We start from the raw sequence: 19,472 nt of genomic DNA, 5'->3' as shown, positions 1-19,472 counted from the left end.
ATCCGTTCAGGACGACTGATGACGAAGAAGAAGAAATGCTCGAACTATAATAGAAGACGGTTCGTGGCAACAACATTTACTTGTGTGTGCGTGGTGAATTTCGCTGCACATCTATTAACAAATGTAGAATTCGCTTGTGTCCGCCTAAGCGGAAGGTTCGTTCTGCTGATTTCTCTCGCCTGTGTTCGGATCAAGCTTTTGCGCTGTTACATTTACGAACATCATTATCCAGTTGTTAAGCCGATTTAGCGATAAAACAGTGCCAGTTAGAGTTTTAATACACGTGACTTCTCGATAAAAAACACGACACGAAACCACAGCGGGTAAAGGACGCGGAACCAGCTTACATCACCACACAACTCCTTCATTCGGCCGACAAGACCGTTACGGCCGAAGAAATGATTAGTGACGACTGCCCTGTCATAATCACCGACGACTATCAGAGCTTCCCTCCTGGGGACCAGCCCGACGCTTGGATCGGTGAAGCAAATTCCTGTGTCAATTACATCCAAGGATTCCAAGACGAATTCAAACTTGCTTCAGGTAAGTCTGTCTTCAAGCGAAAACACACGGATTCGGACAACGAAGCCCCAGCGAACAAAAACTGCTTTTATCTTCTCTTTGACAACGAGCATCGCCCCGAAGCGACGCACGCACGTCCCGGAACTTCGAAATCTGCCGCCATGGCCAACCCACCGTTAGTTAAAGATACGAATAGAATTAGCTTTCGCCCTCCGATTTTCCTGTATGGATTGACTGCCAGGGCACTAGGCCTTGTCATCAAGAACATTGACAAGAATACCAAATTTGAAATTACCATCCGACAGACTCAAAGTTCGGTTCATTTGTCCCAATATCCATAAGAAACTACTCCACCTAATCAAGATCACCAAACTGGCAGGCCATTCCTTCCTCATCCTCAGAGGAATCTCTCCCCATGAATTCACTCCCGAAGACGTGGCTTCGGAAATTAAGGAGGTAGCGCAAATTACGAATGTCCGCGTAACTAGACTTTCCACTCCATGGTCACGAGCCAATGACACCAATCTGAGTCTCTTTCGTGAGACTCTCAACTCTGAGGCAGATGCTAGCTTAGTTACAAACAAAATACCCTACTGTATCAGCGGATTGGCTGGGAGAAACCCCGAAAAGGGGACATCACCCAATGTTTCAATTACAAACAATTGGCCACGTATCCTCAAACTGCGGATACGACCCCAAATGCGTGAAGTGCGCGGGGTTACACGCCTCCAGGGACTGCCCTCGTTCGAATGTAGAAGACAACGCCGAAAAAGAGTCGGCGACACCCCTAAAATGTGCAAACTGTGGCCAACTGGGTCACCCTGCCAACTTCTAGGCTGGAACCAATCCAGCGCAAAGAGAGAACCAAAAGCACCCCGCACTCCTGATCTGTGTAATGAACTTAAAGGGAAATAGGAGGATCAGACGATCATCCTAAGTGGCCGAGAACGACCTAGAGGGAAGAGCTATCCCAGAAACCTAAAAATTGGAAAATTTGACCGTGAAGGTCCGCCCGCAAAGACGGAAGCTCCATCAAAGTGCTCGGTCGACACGTTCTTGCACGCCTCTGTGCTAGCCAGGCTCGGGAATGTGGGAGGTCCTTTGAGTGCTTTGATCCCTCACTTGTCATTAATACAAAATTAACGTGTCTATATCGATGCGTGGGTCCGCACCGGATTTCAAAATAGACAACAAACGAAGAAATTCGCGACGGCCTAACGAAAAAACAGAACGCGAGCTAAAACTGAAAATAAAAAAAACCGTTCGACCGCGCGTTTGGAGCTGGAAGTCTCCGGACCCAAGTGCGGCGATCGAGAGGCAAGATCCACGACGGATCACAATCCCGATCATAGCTTCTTCTGTCTCAAATATTTATTGAGGCGAGGCCCCTGAGGTTCCCCCCCATCTTTGACAGTCTCAGGTATCGTTAGCGATCTTTAACGCTTACGATGCGGGGTGTAACGTCCCCAGAGTACCCGAGTAAGTAGTTTTGACCCCCTAGCTGACAGTATGAAGAGTGAACCGCGAATGACCGGTTCACGTCGGGACACACTGGGAGTCTCCGGAGCCGTCGACAGCTCTCTGTCGACTTCGACGGGGTAATGTGAGCGTAGCTCTGTCAAGATGGTAGTTCTGACGTGTATCAGGAGCCAGCCCCTTCGGGACCCTGGTCGGGTAATGTGCATTGAGCATTGAACGGTTGGCTGATAGAATAAACCGAGATGGGCCTGGCGGTGTAGAAGGCGCCCTGTTCGTCGGAGGTTCCCAGTCCGCCATCGGGGAGGACTCTTGCGTCACAGGAAGCGCTTAACCCGAGGATGAGCATGGTGCTGACGTTGATACAGGCTCTTGACCGGGCGGGTTTTGAGGGACGTGGTGTGTGGTCTGCTTGTTCTATGTAAGCTGGCTTAAGGTGGTCTGCCGAGAGTGTTTTTTCTTCGGACCGCCCGGTGCTGGTCTGTATAAAGCTGCTCAAGCGGCTTTTCCAAGATCAAGTCCTTGAAAACGGATGGATGATGTAAAGTGTGGGCGGTACGAGAAGTCCTCCTTAAAGGTGTTGCGCAAAGACAACCGGAAGTGCGCGAAACCAGTACGTCTGTGGTGTGCACTTCAGGGCCACCTTGAGTATTCTACGCTTCCGTTCGACTGTCGTTTACATGCGGATGGTTTGGCGTTGTGTGCACACGGTGTGCGCTTACAAGGCGACCGAGGTGAGATATCAGCTCCGTCTCATATTGGCGACCTCGATCCACTGTGATTTCCAGTGGTGTACTAAAGCGAGGCTACTTGAGGCCAGCGAATGTAGCGGTCGATGATCGTGAGGCAGTTGTCATAGTCCTCGCCTAATGGTATCTTAATCAGGTCTAGATGGATGTGGTTAAAGCGCCCGTCCGGAATTATCCAAACTGGTTGTGCCGATGAACCTTCGGGAGCTGATAATGAACGCATTGACTGGGCCAGAAGAACTTAAGTGCTACCGTCTTGACGGTCGCGCGTCTGCTGGGGTGGGAGAGCTGGTGTGCATGGCGAGGTAGAGAAGGTGGCAGGCACGGCTTGAAGTTACCATTAAGCTTCGCAGGCCTCGTAGGCCTCGTGCCCGTCTAGATTAAGCGCAGTTTAAGGCGAGGACTGGCCAGGCGGTGAGGAAGCTGAATGTCTTTGGCTTGGGCCTCGCAGATGTTCTTGCAGCACTCGAAAGCGGCACCGGTCTCCGGTCCAGTTTACGTTGGACCGTTTGGTATTGCACTCTTTTAACAGCTCAGAGAAAAGCACCTGGCACTGGGCGGCGTGTGGGATGCAACGCCAGTAATAATTGATCATGCCGTGGAAGCACGTGAGCTGCGACGGATCCATCAGTTTCGGAAACTCGATGTTAGCACGCGTATTCGATGATGGTGGGCGGAAATCTTTGCAGTTGACTGAAAATTCGGTGAAGAGGACCTCTGAGAGACCGACTTGGTACTTACCCCAGTTGATCTGGAGCTTGGCTTGGCACGCCATTTCGAAGAGCTGACCCAGGTACCGTCCATGCTGTTCGTGACTGTCAGAAAAGACTAAGATGTCGTCCAAACGAAAGGATGTTTTCTGCAGAGGTGACTCATGGTTCGCTGCATGGTGTGCGTGGCGTATTTCAGACCCAGCGGCAAGATACCTAAAAAGTCCAAAAGTCGTAGTTACCGCGATCTTGCAGACGTCGTTGGGGTCCATCGAGACTTAGTAGAGGGCTTTCTCCAGGTCGATAACCGCGAAAGCCGAACCAGTGACGTCATGGAAGAGGTCCTCGATGATAGACAGCAGGTAACAATCTGGTCGAGTATGCCCGTTGAGTTTGTGATAGTTGCGTGTGACCCGCTACTTGTCGGTGTTTTTGGGTTCCAAATGAAGGGGGGCATGACGATGGTCGAATGACGCCGCGCTCAAGAAAGAAAGAAAGAACTCATTCTTTGCGACTTTAAGGCGTTCTCCAGAGAGGCGGCGCGGTCGTAAGAATGTCGGTGGTCCCAGGGTGACAATCTCGTGGTGGATCGGCAGGTCAGCGCTGATTGTGTGCCGAAGGAAGCCGATAGTGCAGGCCGTAGTGAGACTGGTAAGCCCGTCCAGGAAACATCTATGGCGCATGTCGATGAGAAGCACATGGTGACCAAGGGCATCGGTTCCCAAAGTGTCCGTCAGCACGTCGACGATGTTGAACGGCTAGTGGAAAGACCGACGTGATCACAGATCCATGGTGGGCTGCTAGGTGGGGAAGGTCGAAATGGGTGTCTTTTTGGCGGCCTGCGTTGTCGGCCTCTGCTTATGAAGAGATTTAGCGGCGTACCACTTCGGGACGATGTAGGGAGCACACCCTGGGTCGACTACGAAGCGTATTTTCGTGCTGCGGTCGGAGACGTAGAGCCGTTGCTCGGATGTCGCTGAATCTTGCGACCATCGCCGGCGAGCCTAGTTTCCCAGTGAGCAGGGAGAGCAATACCCTAGCCTAGGGTGCGGTTTCGGAATTGCTGAGCGCTCCCTCGAACCCCGCCATTGCCGATCACCACCACTCACAAACTATTTCATACGACGATGAAGGCACAGGAGTCAAAGGGGGCGAAATTGGTGGTAACCAGTTTTCGTGACGACCATAGAGCGACGGAGAGGGGATTGGGATTGAGATGGGCTGTGGGGTCAAAAATTTCTAAAATTGACTGAAAGTTGAAAAATTTTTAGGAAAATTTTGAGTCAACTCCAATCTGAAGTTGCAAAAGTCGGAAACCGATCCAGTTTTCCTCATCATGGACAATCTGCTCCTGAATGATCGGATCATCGTCAGGAAAACAATGTGGAAGCAGAAAATCAACCAGAATACCAAAAATTTCCTAAATAAATCCAAGAATATTAAAATGACTCAACAGCAACGGGGGCTGTACCCCAAAGTGATCACAATGACCCATAATTCGTCTCAATAAACTCCAGCTTTAGAGACGACCCCCTGGGGACTGCAGCATTCAGATTCACCAATTATCATCTCGTAAACATTAAGTATAACCCTGTGACCCGTGGAGACTGGTCATGTGAATGATAATAAAACTTTGCTGTTAACAACGCGTAGAAAATTCAAGACGGTGAGCAGATAAGGACCACTTTTTTCAAAAAGATTCAATTGCGAATCGGAATTAATATCAGTTGCGTTTGAGAATTAATAGTGAACAGTTTGAACTCACTCGACAGAGAACTTCAATTTTTAGCCCAGAAAAATGTCCTCGGAAGTTCCCAAGTTCAAAGTTATGGTCACAAACCATAAAGTGCATCCAGAAGCCTTGGATATCCTTAGGGAAGACTGTGAATTGATATTCTGTGATAAATTCCCTTCGGATCGTCAAGAGATTTTGGAGAAATGTCGGGGGGTAGATGGTATGTTTTGGACTACTCCGCATCTTCTTGACAGCGAAGTCCTGGATGCTGCAGGACCCCAGCTAAAATGTGCGGCAACTATATCTGCGGGACTGGATACCATCGACGCAAATGAGATGAAGCGACGTGGCATTGAACTTGGCTATGCCCCCTACATTTCAAATACTGCTGTTGCTGAGCATGCTATCGGGTTGATGATAGCAGCTGGCAAACGGTTTCATCAAGGTCGGTTGAAAATAAAAAGGTAAGCAGATAGGCAACAATTAAGGTGTACAACAATTGACGGCAAGGTTACACTAGTTTAAGAACGCATACGCCCCTTCGCCAAAAAGTGGGAGAGAAGTTTGGATGAAAGTGAGGTACTTTGATTCAGGATCAGAAATTCATGTGGTCTGGGTTCAGAATCGGGAACCCAGTTTCTAAAAGTATACATTCTCTCTTCCAAGGTATTCTGAAGAAAAGATACCCAAGCTTAGGTCTTTCTTTTGATTTCAGCTCCGAATGGAAGAACTGGCACATTAGATGGATGCTGGGACAAGAAATCAGAAATTCAACAGTTGGCCTGGTTGGTTTTGGAGGAATTGGTCAAGTCATAGCCGAACTACTTCAAGGATTCGGAGTGAAGCAAATTCTGTACACATGTCGACATAAGAATCCTCGAGGAGACGAACTTAATGCCAAATATGTTCAGTTCGATCAGTTATTATGTGAAAGCGACTTCATAGTGGTTGCATGCCCACTGACTAGTGACACAGAGAATATGTTCAGCGACGCTGAATTTCAGAAGATGAAACCTAATTGTGTTCTCGTTAATATATCACGAGGACGTAAGTTTGGCAGCTAGGATGAGACTGACTCTGTGGACTCATTTTTTTCTGATTTCAGCAATCATTGACCACGATGCGCTCTATAATGCACTGAAATTGGGACAAATATTCGCCGCAGGATTGGATGTGACTGTACCTGAACCTTTGCCTGCTAATCATCCTCTTTTGAATCTACCGAACTGCGGTGAGTTTTCTCCTTGTTTTCCTTAAAGTCCGGTAGCGTATGAACGGTGTACCTGGCAAAATCAATCTACAATTTGATAGTTCAAATGAAGCATGTGTAGAACTTCAACGAGTATGTGCATTCCTAGAGGCCCTTAAAGTGTGTAATGACTAATCTGTTTTGAAATGATCAGACGACCATCATGAGTGGCCAAAGACGACCTAGAGGAAAAAACTATTCCCAAAGCCAAAAGAAATTGGCTAGGTTGATCGTGAAGGCCTGCCCGCAAGTACTGACGCTCCATCAAGACGTTCTGTCGACGCGTCCTTGCAAGCCTCTGTGCCAGCCAGGCTTTGCATTATGGGGGCAGTCCTTTGAGCGTTTCAATCCCTTACGTGTCTTTCTTAAAATTCACGTGTCTATACCAGTGCGTGGATCCGCACCGGATCTTGAAAATAATCGCACAAACATAGGGAATCGCGTAAACCTAAGGAGTTAAACCAAAACACGAACTAAAACCTGAAAAACGAGAATAAAAAAAACGACGACTCAACCGCGCTCGTGGAGCCTTAAATCTCCGGACCCGAGTACAGCGATCGAGGGGAGGGAGAGATCCATGACGAATCATAGTCTCGATCCCTGTTTCTTCTGCCACTCAACACGTCCGCCTACGGGCGAATATCACTGCTGGACCGACTTGTGAAGGTTGCGCAATATTCGCCGCCAATATTGACGTAAGCGAAGGGTTGAGCACTAAGGCTTTCTCGTCCCTATCTCTGCTACTCCGAAGATCCGTTCTGTGGCCGCTTGGTATTGGTGCAGCCTTACGTGCAACGGCCTCAGAACCGAAAGCATCGGTTTTCTAGAAATAATGGGTAGTGGAGTCAAATCCGGATAGGTCATATTCATATTGTCGGACCGCTTCAACACGAGAGGCGGACCGGGAGTCGGGGCGATTAGCGTTGTGAAGGCAATTGAGTTCTGCGACTCCCTTCTCCACGAGAACGAACCCTGAAGTTTTTTGGGAGTGCGCAGCGGGGGCATGTGGCTTCATAATATTTGGCGTTCCACAGCCGAAGCAGAATCGACGCAATTCCCTCTCACAATTTGCCGTTGGTGTCCTAGGTCACCGCAATTCCAACAACCACGAGACTGAACCGCTTCGACCTCTGCTCCCCGGACGTCATGGGGATCTTGTTGGAACCTTTCGCCAGAAGTTACCGCTGCGTTCAGTTTCGACAAGTGGCCCCTTCAACCATCTGACGAACTTCCAAGCAAACGGCGGCAACACAGACACGTGAATTTTGGCTAATGACACGTGAGGGATCGTAGCGCTCAAAGAGCTCCCCCACATTCCCGAGCCTGGCTAGCACAGAGGCGTGCAACCACGTGTCGACTGAGCGCCCGATGGAACTTCTGTTTCTGCGGGCGGATCTTTACTGTCAATTTCGCCAACTTTTTAGATTTTTGGGATAGCTCTAGATCATTCTCGGCCACTGAAGATGCTCGTCTGATCATCTCAAAACAGAGATAAGTCTACATTCAAAATAAAAGCGATTCGTAGATGCGACTACAGGAATCTGAATTGAATATAGTGAGTGCGCTTTTTTCAAAAATTAATAGCAAATGTATGGCTGTCTCAGGCCCAAGTCTTATAAGGGTAGATTGGGTGTAACAAGGGGTTTTTTTCCTCAAAGGACAACGACAGCAGTTGGTGGAAAGTATGACCTCTTTTTGACGTTTTCCGGGTAATAATGTAGTTCATGCATGAAAGTAAATGCAACTTTGCGTGACATCAGTGCGATTAGTGGAGAAAAATGAGGAGTCTCATCCTTGACAATAGAAAGTTGTCATTGTTCCAGGGAGTTCATATCGTCGTTGAATAGAAAACGGTCACAAACAACAAGAGGCATAACATAGTAGTTTCACAACTTAATAATGTTGCCACAAGATACTTGCAAAGTTAAGTGAAAAGTCCTACCCCACTCTTTGTGTCTTAGAGACATTCTTCCCTCTGAGTAACACTGTTCCGTCCAATGGTGTGCAGCCTGGCTGAGCAGCACCTCCATTCTTACGAAGAAGAAAAAGTTCGATCGATTTATGGATCCCGTCAATAGATGATTTGTTTGTGTGAAGTGGACTCGTACGCTACTCGAAAGATAGCTAGCCATGGACAATACTTAACACCATCCTTTCGAATTCATTTTCAATAATGAGGCCTTTACTGAGGCTTTATCGTCCTGCTCGACAGATGCCCACAATATACGCCCCCACCTCCCCGCCTAGGTCTCCACATTAAACACGCTGTCAGCCTACGTGAGTCCGAATATTGGACAGGGAAGCCCTATGGTCATAGGAAAATCCTAGGCGAAGTACCTCGAAAACTCGACCTTTTTGAGGAATTTGGCTATGGGCTTCCCAACCAGGGCAAAGTGAAACACTGGCGATGTTTTGCAAATGTTATGACCACACAGTTTTTCACCAACGGATCAGAGATGGTTGCGGGGGGTTTCTCGTATATATACAGTATGGCTGAGTTGTACGCTCTTTGGGGATTCAGCCTTATGCTTAATATAGTCATTCTAACCGACAGTGACAGCCAAGGAGCCAAGAATGCTTTGGACTTGGTCACGGCATCCTTCAAGTCGGTGTGGCAGTGTAGAGATGCACCAAACAGATTGGGTGACACGCTCGTAGTCACCCTCCTCTAGGTCCCCGGTCATATGAACATAGGATGGGATGAATGGCCCGACAGATTGGTTGGGGAGACTCTGGTCTTCACAAGCGACTGTCAAGAGTAAAAATTACTCACACTGCTTAACAGCCGCTGATTTCAGATAGCTAAGGTTCACCACCTGCGTCAGATTCGAGATACTATACAATTTACATTGTCGAAGCTGAGGAGACATTTGACAAACTCCAATCGCACTTCCTTTACGATTGCCCAGCTGAAACTAGAGCTAGGCTACAGACACTTGTTGAACAATTCTGGGGAATCCAAAGAGATCTCTAGCTGCAGGCTGAAGAAGCTGCTATCCTTGTAAATACTACGGAGAGGCGAGGGAAACCTGGGCAGCCTGGATTCTGCTTTCCTTGCTCTTCCCACAGCAGTCATAGTCTTAGTAGTTTGTGAGAACAATATGGCGCACTATAGGGTGGATAAGGTTTTTTGCGGCCACAGATAATGATCTACCCGTAAGGCTTTATACGAGCATGCAGGGGCTTTCCAGAAGTGTGTGATAGTTTACAGTCACTTTTCAAGTAGCGTTAAGTCTCTATAGTTACTGTGCCATGCCTTAGAGACATTTTATCTGCCACGGTTTCACAGGTGAACTAGCTGTGGTTATCACCACAAGACAGCGAGGGATGGAAGCCCCGAGAATATTTATTGAAAGGGGCTGGTTTGAACTTCGCGGGGTAGAATGGAAAGATATAGAGCCGTTTATGTAAATGAGCATTTTATGTTCCGCCCTCATAAGCCACAACAGCTGTTAAGACAGAGGCATTTCTGAGATCAAGCATTATGAGCAATGAGTCAAACATACACAGCGATCGGTATGTAGATGACAGCTTAGGGTCTCCTTTTCCTTTGCTGATTAGCGCGAGCCTAGCCACCTTCCAGCGACAAGTAAAAATGCTAATCTTTAGGCAAGCGTTGAACACCCCGAGCAGCAAGTGTGGCTGTTGAGCGTCAATTCCGGGTGACGAGTTTACTGGTAAGCCCTCACAAGGTCTCATTTACTTCGTTGACTAGGTTCCGCTAGTTGCGAGCTTTGCTTTTATTTATCGCACTGCGGAGTCTCATTTTGCTGGATCTACACTCTGCCTTTATGGCCCATGCCATCTTGCGGGTGTACAAACATTGTGCCAAATAGTGGATCTTATGACATTTTTTCCGTAGGTACCCACCGAAACGCTCTCCAGAGCGACTCTGCTTGTATCAAGGACTTTAGCCAATTTCCCGATGTTCATCTTCGCGACGTTCCATACACAGGCGGAGCTCCGGTTTGGTTCACGCTGGCAAGTAGTGTGAACCACTTCGAACACGATATAGTGATGATCACTTGCCTAGAAGTCGTTTAGGACTCGCCACCCGTTTGCCGAAGGCACCAGCAATTCCGATGTGAAATTTATGTCAAGGATACTTCCTACGCAGCCTAGGCACCGTATTGTGTACAACACGATCCTTGCAAATAACGCGATTTTTGCTTTCGTTGCAAATCTTCGCTTGCTGACTTACTTAACCGCATTTGCGACATGCTGCACTCCTGTCAGGTCCCATGCAGGCTGCTGACGTGTATCCATAGTCCAGACACCTGTAGCACTTCGATTTTCCCGCTGTGAAGGAGCTTCCTAGCATATTGTTCAGCGACTTCTACTACGGCGATTTTTTGGCCTCGAGTATTCAAAGAAGTTATACTTATCCGAGCATGGATTATCTCTGGATATTCATGCTTTGTGGATTCCTCCACTTCAACCTTTTCTGTGAGGCTGTCAAGATCTCGGATTTCTAGCGAGCATATAGGCTCTGGAGTAGAAGTGAGAGGCTTCCTCACCAGTAACCCCTTGACCGTTTCGCAGAGCGTGCTTAGTTCGATGAAGAATCGACCACCCTTAGTTTTCCGTATGGAAGGCACTTCTGCTCCATTATCTTCGAGTTTCATCTTGTAGCGGATTTTACTGAGGACTTCCGCAAATGTCTTGCATTCCGTCGGCTTAATGAGCAGTGCCGACGGTCTAGTCCTCCTTCGTTTCTTCGTCTATTCTGTTACTGGTTTCCGGTTTGTATCTTCATTTTCGGGGTCTCTGGCGCCGCAGCGTTCTTTTCTTTTGTTCTTCTTTACCTTCTCTTTTTGGGCCCTGGAAATTACTTCGATAAAGTCTCCTTCAGGCGCGTCTTCCTCTTTCAGCTTTTTCTAGAGTTCGTTTTGCAGTGGTCTATCTGCGATCCATTTGACGCTTACAGGGCTCTCACCGAGAAGTGAAGCGCATCTTACGCTGCTGTCCATGTTCGCCTGTAGAAAGAGATGCGGTCCGGTAGTTCATCATCAGTTCATCAGCCTGGTTTTGACGACTTTGCTGACATACTTCTGGAGGAACCCTGTCGTTCGCATACACTTCACCACCATCGCGCATTTCCTGATAAGCCTTTCCTCTTTGGCTCTAATTAAAACGCACTCGGTTCATGTCTAAATCCACTCATTCAGGTCAAGCGATTTTGACTGGGCATTTTTCCGGAACAGAGGTATTCAAATTGTCATCCCCGCACCGTCAGTTTCGTCACTTTGTAAGGCTTTCTCGTTATTGGGTCGTCCCGGTGTTACATCGGGTGTTTCAGCTCCCGCTGCCTCTTTGGCTGGCCACTGCGGTGAGCGACACACTTTCGTACTGCGCTTAAATGCAATCAGCTCTTCTTTTTGCCCCTCCCCGGTTCCCTGAGGCTGAGCTGACCCCAAAACTCACGAACGAATCAGCGGTTGCTCGGTGCAAGACGGTCTACTAATATCGGTTCAATGCACACCCCCCGACCAGGGTCCCGAAAGAACTGACTCCTCATACATGTCAGAACTATCACCTTGGGAGAACTAAACTCATATCACTATTTATTCTTGTAGAGTGCTTAATTTGAAAACTTTTAGCTTCGTGATCACTGCTTGTGAAATCCTCATGCCAAAATGCAAAATTGGAAGGTGTTAATATTGATTATATATGCGGAAGTCCTTGAGTCCACCGCATGTTGTCAGCATGATAAGCCCAGAGGTTTCGATAAAAAAAGTTAAGTGTTGTTGAAAGTGGTTAGTACTTAGATGGGGGCTACTTTGATAAAAGGCATGAGTGAAATATTTTATTTTGAACTGTCCTATCGAAAATGTATAATCAACCTCATTTATTTTTCTCCTTGCAGTTATAACACCTCACCTCGCCGCTTCCACATATCCCACACGGGAAACAGTGGCTAAAGTCACGGCGCACAATATTATGCGTTCATTGCGCGGGATGGAAATGTTATCGCCAGCCTTTACACTCCCCCAAAAAGAACGTATCACAAACAGCGGCACTGAGTAAAATCTTTTTTTTCTAAAAACCTACGCATATTTGTAAATGTTTATATTTAAACTGATTCCCATATACATACATATATCTATGTACTTTCACAAACAGGAAAGAGGAAATAAATAACAAAAATACAATTCTTCTTACCGATAACAAGTTAAAGCCTATAATTAACAATTAAAATATAAAAGAAAAGTATCTTTCCTCCCACTATTTGGCTCCTATTTTATGACTGATTATATTCCGCAAAACGAAAAAAAAACCCACAAAATTAACAACAAATGATTTTTTTTTGTTGATTTGTACAATGAAGTGAAATAATTGTAAACATCGAACTAAATTTAGAATCGATTAATTCTGTTGTCTATTTGGCTTTTTGTTTGTCTATAAAAAATCACCACAGAGGGGCGTTTACTTCTAAAATTAAAGCGGATGCTGAACCTAATCAGCAGTTGTGATCATTAAGATGATTGCAATGGAAAATTTTCATTATGTATTACGTGTTACTTAATGAATGAATAAGCTACGCATTTTGATGAAAACTTAAGAATTTGATCACACTTGGAAATTGATTAAAAAGGAATGTTGCACTTTTATTCCACACAACTAGATCATAATATAATCTCATTTCTAATTCCCTGCCTAATTCCGTCTAATGATTAAGCCTTTATCTAATTTGAAAACTAAAATAATCACTAATCCTCATTGGGATAGTAATCAATATTGATAGGCTATTTACTTGCCCATGCTAGTATGCAATTAAATGTATTTTTCCTAAACATTTCTCGTTTAACAGTCCAGCGTGAGTTAGAGCAATGTTTCGAAATTGCGGGTGTGCATTGCACTTATCTAGTTCATAAGTATCAGCTGACCGTTCTTTTCTGAGTCAAATGCAATGAAGAGAACCCGATACTGTGCTGGAAGAGTACAGCTAATGCATATCTCGGGCGAAGTTTTACTCACAGGTTGTTGTTCATCGGAGGTTTGTAGTGCGATGAATTGTAATTTAGATCTCCAGAGAGAGTTGGACTCATCCATGCAGAATTTGTCCGTTTCTTTCAAGGTGTATATTATAGAAAAAAGAAAGGTTTTTGAAGCCTATCTTATCGAATTATATCAGCTAGAAATTCGCCGCATTACAATTGAGTATGTGGTCCACTGAGTTTAATGATATTCTTAATTACTTTCTAAAAGACTCCTAGGAAGAACAAAGGACAACTGGACAGACCACCCGCGGTATCTATATGCTTGAAAGGATTCTCAGAACAATGGCGTCGACTGGAGGCGAAACTTTCTGAACAGTTTCAGCATGCCGCGAGGCTGAGCGACCAATTTGCACAGTCTCTTCCTTTGCGGCAGGCGGACATAGCAACAAAAAACATAGAAAATATAGGAAACGTCTAAAAATTAAAAAAGATTCATTTAGTAATCCAGTCAGTTGGAACTCATGACGTTTTTGTTTCGTGCGAGGGTCATTATTTTGGTCACTTCTCAAAATTATATAACAGGATACAGAAGACAAGCGGAGCAATTGCAGCGAAGCGAACCTTAAGTGGTGGGCATCCTAATGTGTTGGAGGGTCAGGTGGGAGGATTGCTATCGGTTTTTAGATGCGGTCTAAACAGCCTCTCACCACCGGCCGCCTTAGGCAACGCTCGGAAATCTTGCCGTACGTAAGTATACAGTTTGCGATTCTGATGCTGTCGTTGTCTAACGGGTCAACTCGGCACTTTTGCCGTACTGCTCAAGCATATTATCTCACCCACTTCCGTTATTGCGCAGTTCTAACTGACTATCTCACCCCATAATTCGGAGAGCTCGAATACCCTTGCCATAATTTGCATGTGCTCCCTCAGCGACAATCATCAGTAACCGCATTCCCGCGAGTAAGGGTGTGTCAGACGTCGTTAAGATGTCAAACTTGGTCGCCTCCTGAGCCTGAGTACTAACGTCATATTTCCAGCCCTTCTCACGCAGATGACATCGCGGGTGAGAGCTATCAATTATACGATAGTCTACTATAGGGCTCCGCTATGATAGTTCTACCCAATCGGTTTTGCTAATCCGGATTTAGGATCAGTTATTGGTCAACGCATTCTACGCTGGCCATCTAGGTAATCACTTCAGAAAAGACTTTAATTAACCAATGATGGGTTACCATCAATAATTAAAAAAAAAAATTGCGGACACTCACCTTTCCCTCACGGCATCAATTGAACTTCTCCAAGGAAAATGGAATTCTTATTAAAGAAAACTGTAATAAAGTGTTGCATACTTTTTTGTGGTTCTCCTAGTTGAACAGATACATGCCGAAAATTTCTTTCGACAATTACAATAGCCGGGCAAGCCCCAGTAGAGAGACGACCCCGAAGGCTATGCCTCATCAGATCAGAAGCATGAGAGACATCAATTTAAGATTTTTCTGCCTGATCGTGACACTTGGGCTACCAGTTTTCCTGCTCCACTCGAGGACCATTTGTGGTATGTTTTCTTTCTTGCCTAGAATTTCAGCTTCGTGTACTTTTCTAGTAAATCCTTGTATTTCAGATTTTGGTGCGGTCAAAACCGGAATAAGGACACGTGAAATTTTGTAAAAGGCCTTTGAAGAACTGAAGTGTACAAAAGGACGCTCTCGAAATTACTCTGTCCTCATGGTCGGCCATAGTCAACCCGGATTGCCATTCTGGCCATTCCTCACTCTTATGTACAAGGCATTCAGTTTGGCTCGGAGTAGGGTTTGTTCTTATCCCTCAAAGGTTTGAACGTTTTTCCTATAACTATGGTCTATGCAGATGATATTTGATGATCTTACAACGAAGCTGATCTCGATCGGGATCTAAATAAAATAAAGTTGTTGATTCCCTATCCCAAGAAAATAGATATTGTCACTATCGGTGACAGCTACCAGTCTAGATTTAAATGATTGAAGTATTCCGGATCAATGGTATTAGCGAATGGTGAACTGTCTCGTTCATGCAAATTGCTTGACGAATAAGTGCTTTCTGGCTCGGCCTATTGCTCTTTACGGTTCTCAGTCCTGGCGGGTTACCAAAGGCAATGAGCATCATCTCACGGACATGAAGATGTTGCATTGGTTCAGTGACTAACCTGTTATGAACACTTCCGGTATGAGAACATCCGTGATCAAAATGGCGTTGCACCGACCGTGGAAAAATTGGAAGGGAGGCGTCTTAGAGTTAAGATGGGTCCACCCGACCAATGGTATGACCGGAAAAACTGACAAACCCTATTTAGACGAACCGAACCCACTACCGAACAAAGTAGAAGCTAAAGAAGATGAAGGGATACTCATATATTTAAGTAGCCCCTACGCTATAGGCACTATGTTAACTGCAAGGTCAGATCCTCGGAACTCTAGATAAACTCACAGTTAAATTCGAGAAGGCGACATCTGAAACGGAGCATACTTGACCGCTTTCAAGAATATCCAAAATGCTGTCCATTACACCTCGTTTGTAAAGACTGACCGTTTCTTGATCCATATTAATGTTCGAAATAGGTCCATTAAGGGGCGACCCTCAAGGAGAAGGCTCTATTTCTCTTAGTGAGGTTTAATGCCAAGAACCTTTCCTTTGCTGTAGATTTAGGCAAATGACGGAGTTTCTTGCCAGTTATTTGTGATTAACCTGGCTGCAGTAACCATCCCTACGACTGAAGCCTCTGTAAATATGCAGATGATACGCAGTTGAGTCGTCGAAACGGACAACGATTGATCCTAGGAAAACTCCTAAGAATGTTAAATTGGACAGCTACCTACTTCCCAGTTAATTAATAAAGCTGAACGAAAAAAAAAACAACTAACAAAACAGCTTCCTAAACTTTATCTATAAACGAAACGAAACTTACTGTCAACCGTCACGTCCAAATCGTTATGAAACGTCTCAAATACTGTCTAGACTGGTGCCTGGGAGGTGGTTTTCAGTAACCAAACTATTCACATCATAGAGATAATTTCTCAAGGTTAGATGGGAAGCAGGTTTGTTCAACAAGTCAATTAACAGCGGAAAATAGTTTCAAGTTATCCGCATACCAGAAGCCAAGGGTCATTTTGAAGAATGAAAACAAGAAGGATCAAATATGCAGTTCTGGGATACCGCACCAAGGGAAAAGAGAGTTGAGGTACCACCATTAAAGTAGACACGACATACTCTACCAGTTAGAGAGGACTTCTATTAAGTGATGTGGACGACAGAAAGCCATGAGATTGTTTTCTTCATTCGAAAGACTTCATAGCAAACTTTGTAAAATCTACCAAATTGGTGACAGTTGATGATAAAATATTCGACAATGGAAGTGTTCAGACAGGGCTGCAGAGAGGAATTTCGAGCCTTAGGTGAAAACTATGAGCGAAAATCGGGCAGGGGTTGAAAATTATTTGGGTTTGAGGTGAAAACTATGTGAACCTTTTTATTGAAAATTCTATACCAGGCCCTGGAGAAAATTCCGGCCCGGGGGTAACAAAACTCTTTTCAGCCCCTCTCGTCAGCAAAGGAATAGTACGTCAGCAGGCTGTGACAGGATCAGCTATATCAGAAAAGTAGTAGGACGAAGAACTAGACGCGAAAACTGGGAAAAAAGGACATCGGAGAAGCTTATGAGCCAATGAGGCTTCCTAAAGGCGACATTGTGATCTTGATGTTCGGAAATGAGATGAGTAAATATGGCCTTGCTAATCGTAACAATTAATTTAGGAGATTCGTGGATTTCCAAATTTGCCGCCGCCTCGTCATTGGTGGCACGTTGTTCGAGCATACAAATTCCCATAAGGTCAGGAGGGTTTCAACCTACCGACACCGTATGAGCAGGTTTTTGGCTACGTCCAGAAGGAGCGTTTGATTGTATGTTAATCAGCCTATCATTGAACGTGAAGCATTGAAGGCTCTTCTTTGCGAAATCCCGGGAAGTTCAGCGTAATGTACACTGCAATAAAAATAAATTTGTTATTGGGCTGGTCATGGAAACAAAAACTGTCTCAGACCACAATTATTTCAGAAGAGTATACCGCATTACCTATTCGCACTTGCATGTGGTCGCAAACGTTAAAATGGTCCTACGGGGGGCGTTAACGGTCGGCTTCTCATCCTCGACCAGTTGAATATGTGGACGGAACACTTCATAACATTTCTTAACCGTATGCCATGCAGTGTAATGTTAAGTGATATTTGGTGATGTTTGAACAGTACTTGAAGATGATAAGGTGATATCACTTTTGTAATATTACAAACATCACCTACTCGTCTTAACTGGGCCTAGCGTTGTACGTTATATGATATTTTACAATAGTTCACATAGTAAAAAGCCCTTTGGAATACCTGTGGAGATAGAATACTCCTTGAGTCTTACCAAAACCGGTAGGTAGATAAAAGTGGCAATATCATATCATCCAGCAGCTCTTCTTTGATTTCTACGGGTGCTATTATTATGGTAAGCGCGCTCCCTCCCATGACGAGGAAATAACCACTGAATTATGATGGTGATGAAATTAGAGCGCTGCTCCTTCTTCTAGGTTTTGGGGGATTCTATTACAACCTCTTCATAAACCCATCAAAATTGTATGTTCATCTCTGAGCAGAGTCCTTTCACGAGTCTGTCTCTCTTACTTCGCTAAAGAACTACCTAAAGTTATTAACTAACTCGAAGTTTCTTTAGGTTTCCTTATAGACTTTTTGTTTCTTTTTTAATAAGCCTTACCGGCTTTCTATAAGCTCACCCCATAGCTGGAATTCTTATTGAAATTCTAAGGGATGTTATGCACCAATGTTGTGACGAATGTCAGCCAGAAGCAGATATTTTTTTTCGGTGCGTATTTAAATCACTTTCATTGCTTTTCAAGCTTTTCTTTTCTTTGAAGTATGGCTAGTGCGGCTTTTCCACGTTATTATGCTTTACTACTCCCAATGAAAACTTCGTATGCGGGGGGGGGGGCTAATCACCCTCTGATCAGACCTGCCTCTATCTCAGTCCAACAACTAGACTCTCATGTCCTAAAAGCATTTGTTAGTGAAAATTGAATTTTGGTGGTCTATCAATTTGTTAATTATGGTTCGATATGTACCAAACTTTCCAGATTTATTGCTCGTATTATTCGCAATGCTTATTAAAAACCATTGGTCTTGGAATGAAGCTAGGCGGGTTTTCTCTCCTGGAGATAATTGCGTGGGAGAATAATATTATCAATATATGAATGTGATGAGGGATGGGATATGTTTTAAGACTCGATTTTCCTGGTTGAGCGCTTTCAGGTTGAGCAGTTTCTAAGAAGGGAGATATTGAAATCCCTCAATTTCGTTATTCATATAAACTAAAAAGAAGAAGTTCCTTCCCCTCAGAACAGGGACAAATACATTGATGCCCACCCTGTTCCTGCCACTTTATAGAGATCATATTCCATGGCAACGTCAGCACCAAAAACCAACCAATCAACAACATCAAACCGCAGTGGTCAAACGGGAAGGATAAAGATAGGAGACTACAACTTTAAGACCGTTGATAACTTCTCCTATCTATCTAGAGTCAAAAATCACAACAGAAAACAGGTACGATGATGAAATCCGCGCACGGTTGTTGTCAGCCAACAGAGCCTATTTGAGCTTACAAAATCTGTTCCGCTCGAAACGCCTCATCATAGGGTCAAAGCTCTTACTGTACAAGACAATGATCTAGCCAGTCCTCATGGATTCCTCGGAGACTTGGGTTCTTAGCAAGAAAAATTGCGATCTCTTGATTATGTTCGAGAGAAGAATCCTCGGAAGAATGTTTTACATAACGACGAAATCTATGAGCGATACCATGACCGTTAGGTTGTGGATAAATCCAGCTCAATAGGTTACGGTGGGCGGGTCACTTAATCCGTATGGATGAAAATGATTCAGCCCCGAAAGTCTATAAGGGCAATATCTATGGCAGCAAAAGAAGACGAGGCAGACCCTGCCTAAGATGGAGCAATGGCGTAGGTCAGGACGCCAAACAGCTTTTAGGTATGTCGAATTGGTGGA

The 19,472-nt window shown here is 45.1% G+C and overlaps 1 protein-coding gene across 1 annotated transcript; it reads left to right on the top strand.

Annotated features, from left to right (window-relative positions):
- The first annotated feature begins 5,189 nt into the window (after window positions 1–5,189).
- LOC119660799 (glyoxylate reductase/hydroxypyruvate reductase-like) lies at window positions 5,190–12,738 on the top strand. Its single transcript, XM_038069629.1, has 4 exons — window positions 5,190–5,656; window positions 5,908–6,239; window positions 6,298–6,423; window positions 12,308–12,738. Exons 1-4 carry the CDS (start codon window positions 5,256–5,258, stop codon window positions 12,466–12,468), a joined length of 1,020 nt encoding a protein of 339 aa, XP_037925557.1. The 5' UTR covers window positions 5,190–5,255; the 3' UTR covers window positions 12,469–12,738.
- Window positions 12,739–19,472: the final 6,734 nt, after the last annotated feature.

The sequence above is a fragment of the Hermetia illucens genome, chromosome 1, assembly GCF_905115235.1.
Source record: "Hermetia illucens chromosome 1, iHerIll2.2.curated.20191125, whole genome shotgun sequence".
NCBI lineage: Eukaryota > Metazoa > Arthropoda > Insecta > Diptera > Stratiomyidae > Hermetia > Hermetia illucens.
Note: the sequence above shows the minus strand (reverse complement) of the source record. Positions and strands in the feature narration are given on the sequence as shown.

What these genes read in the sequence shown, in the direction of transcription:
- LOC119660799 (XM_038069629.1), top strand. Translation starts at nt 5,256, where the DNA reads ATGTCCTCGGAAGTTCCCAAGTTCAAAGTTATGGTCACAAACCATAAA. An exon ending in CGTTAATATATCACGAGGAC is followed by an intron (nt 6,240 to 6,297) that starts GTAAGTTTGGCA and finishes TTCTGATTTCAG; the next exon opens with CAATCATTGACCACGATGCG. An exon ending in TTTGAATCTACCGAACTGCG is followed by an intron (nt 6,424 to 12,307) that starts GTGAGTTTTCTC and finishes TTCTCCTTGCAG; the next exon opens with TTATAACACCTCACCTCGCC.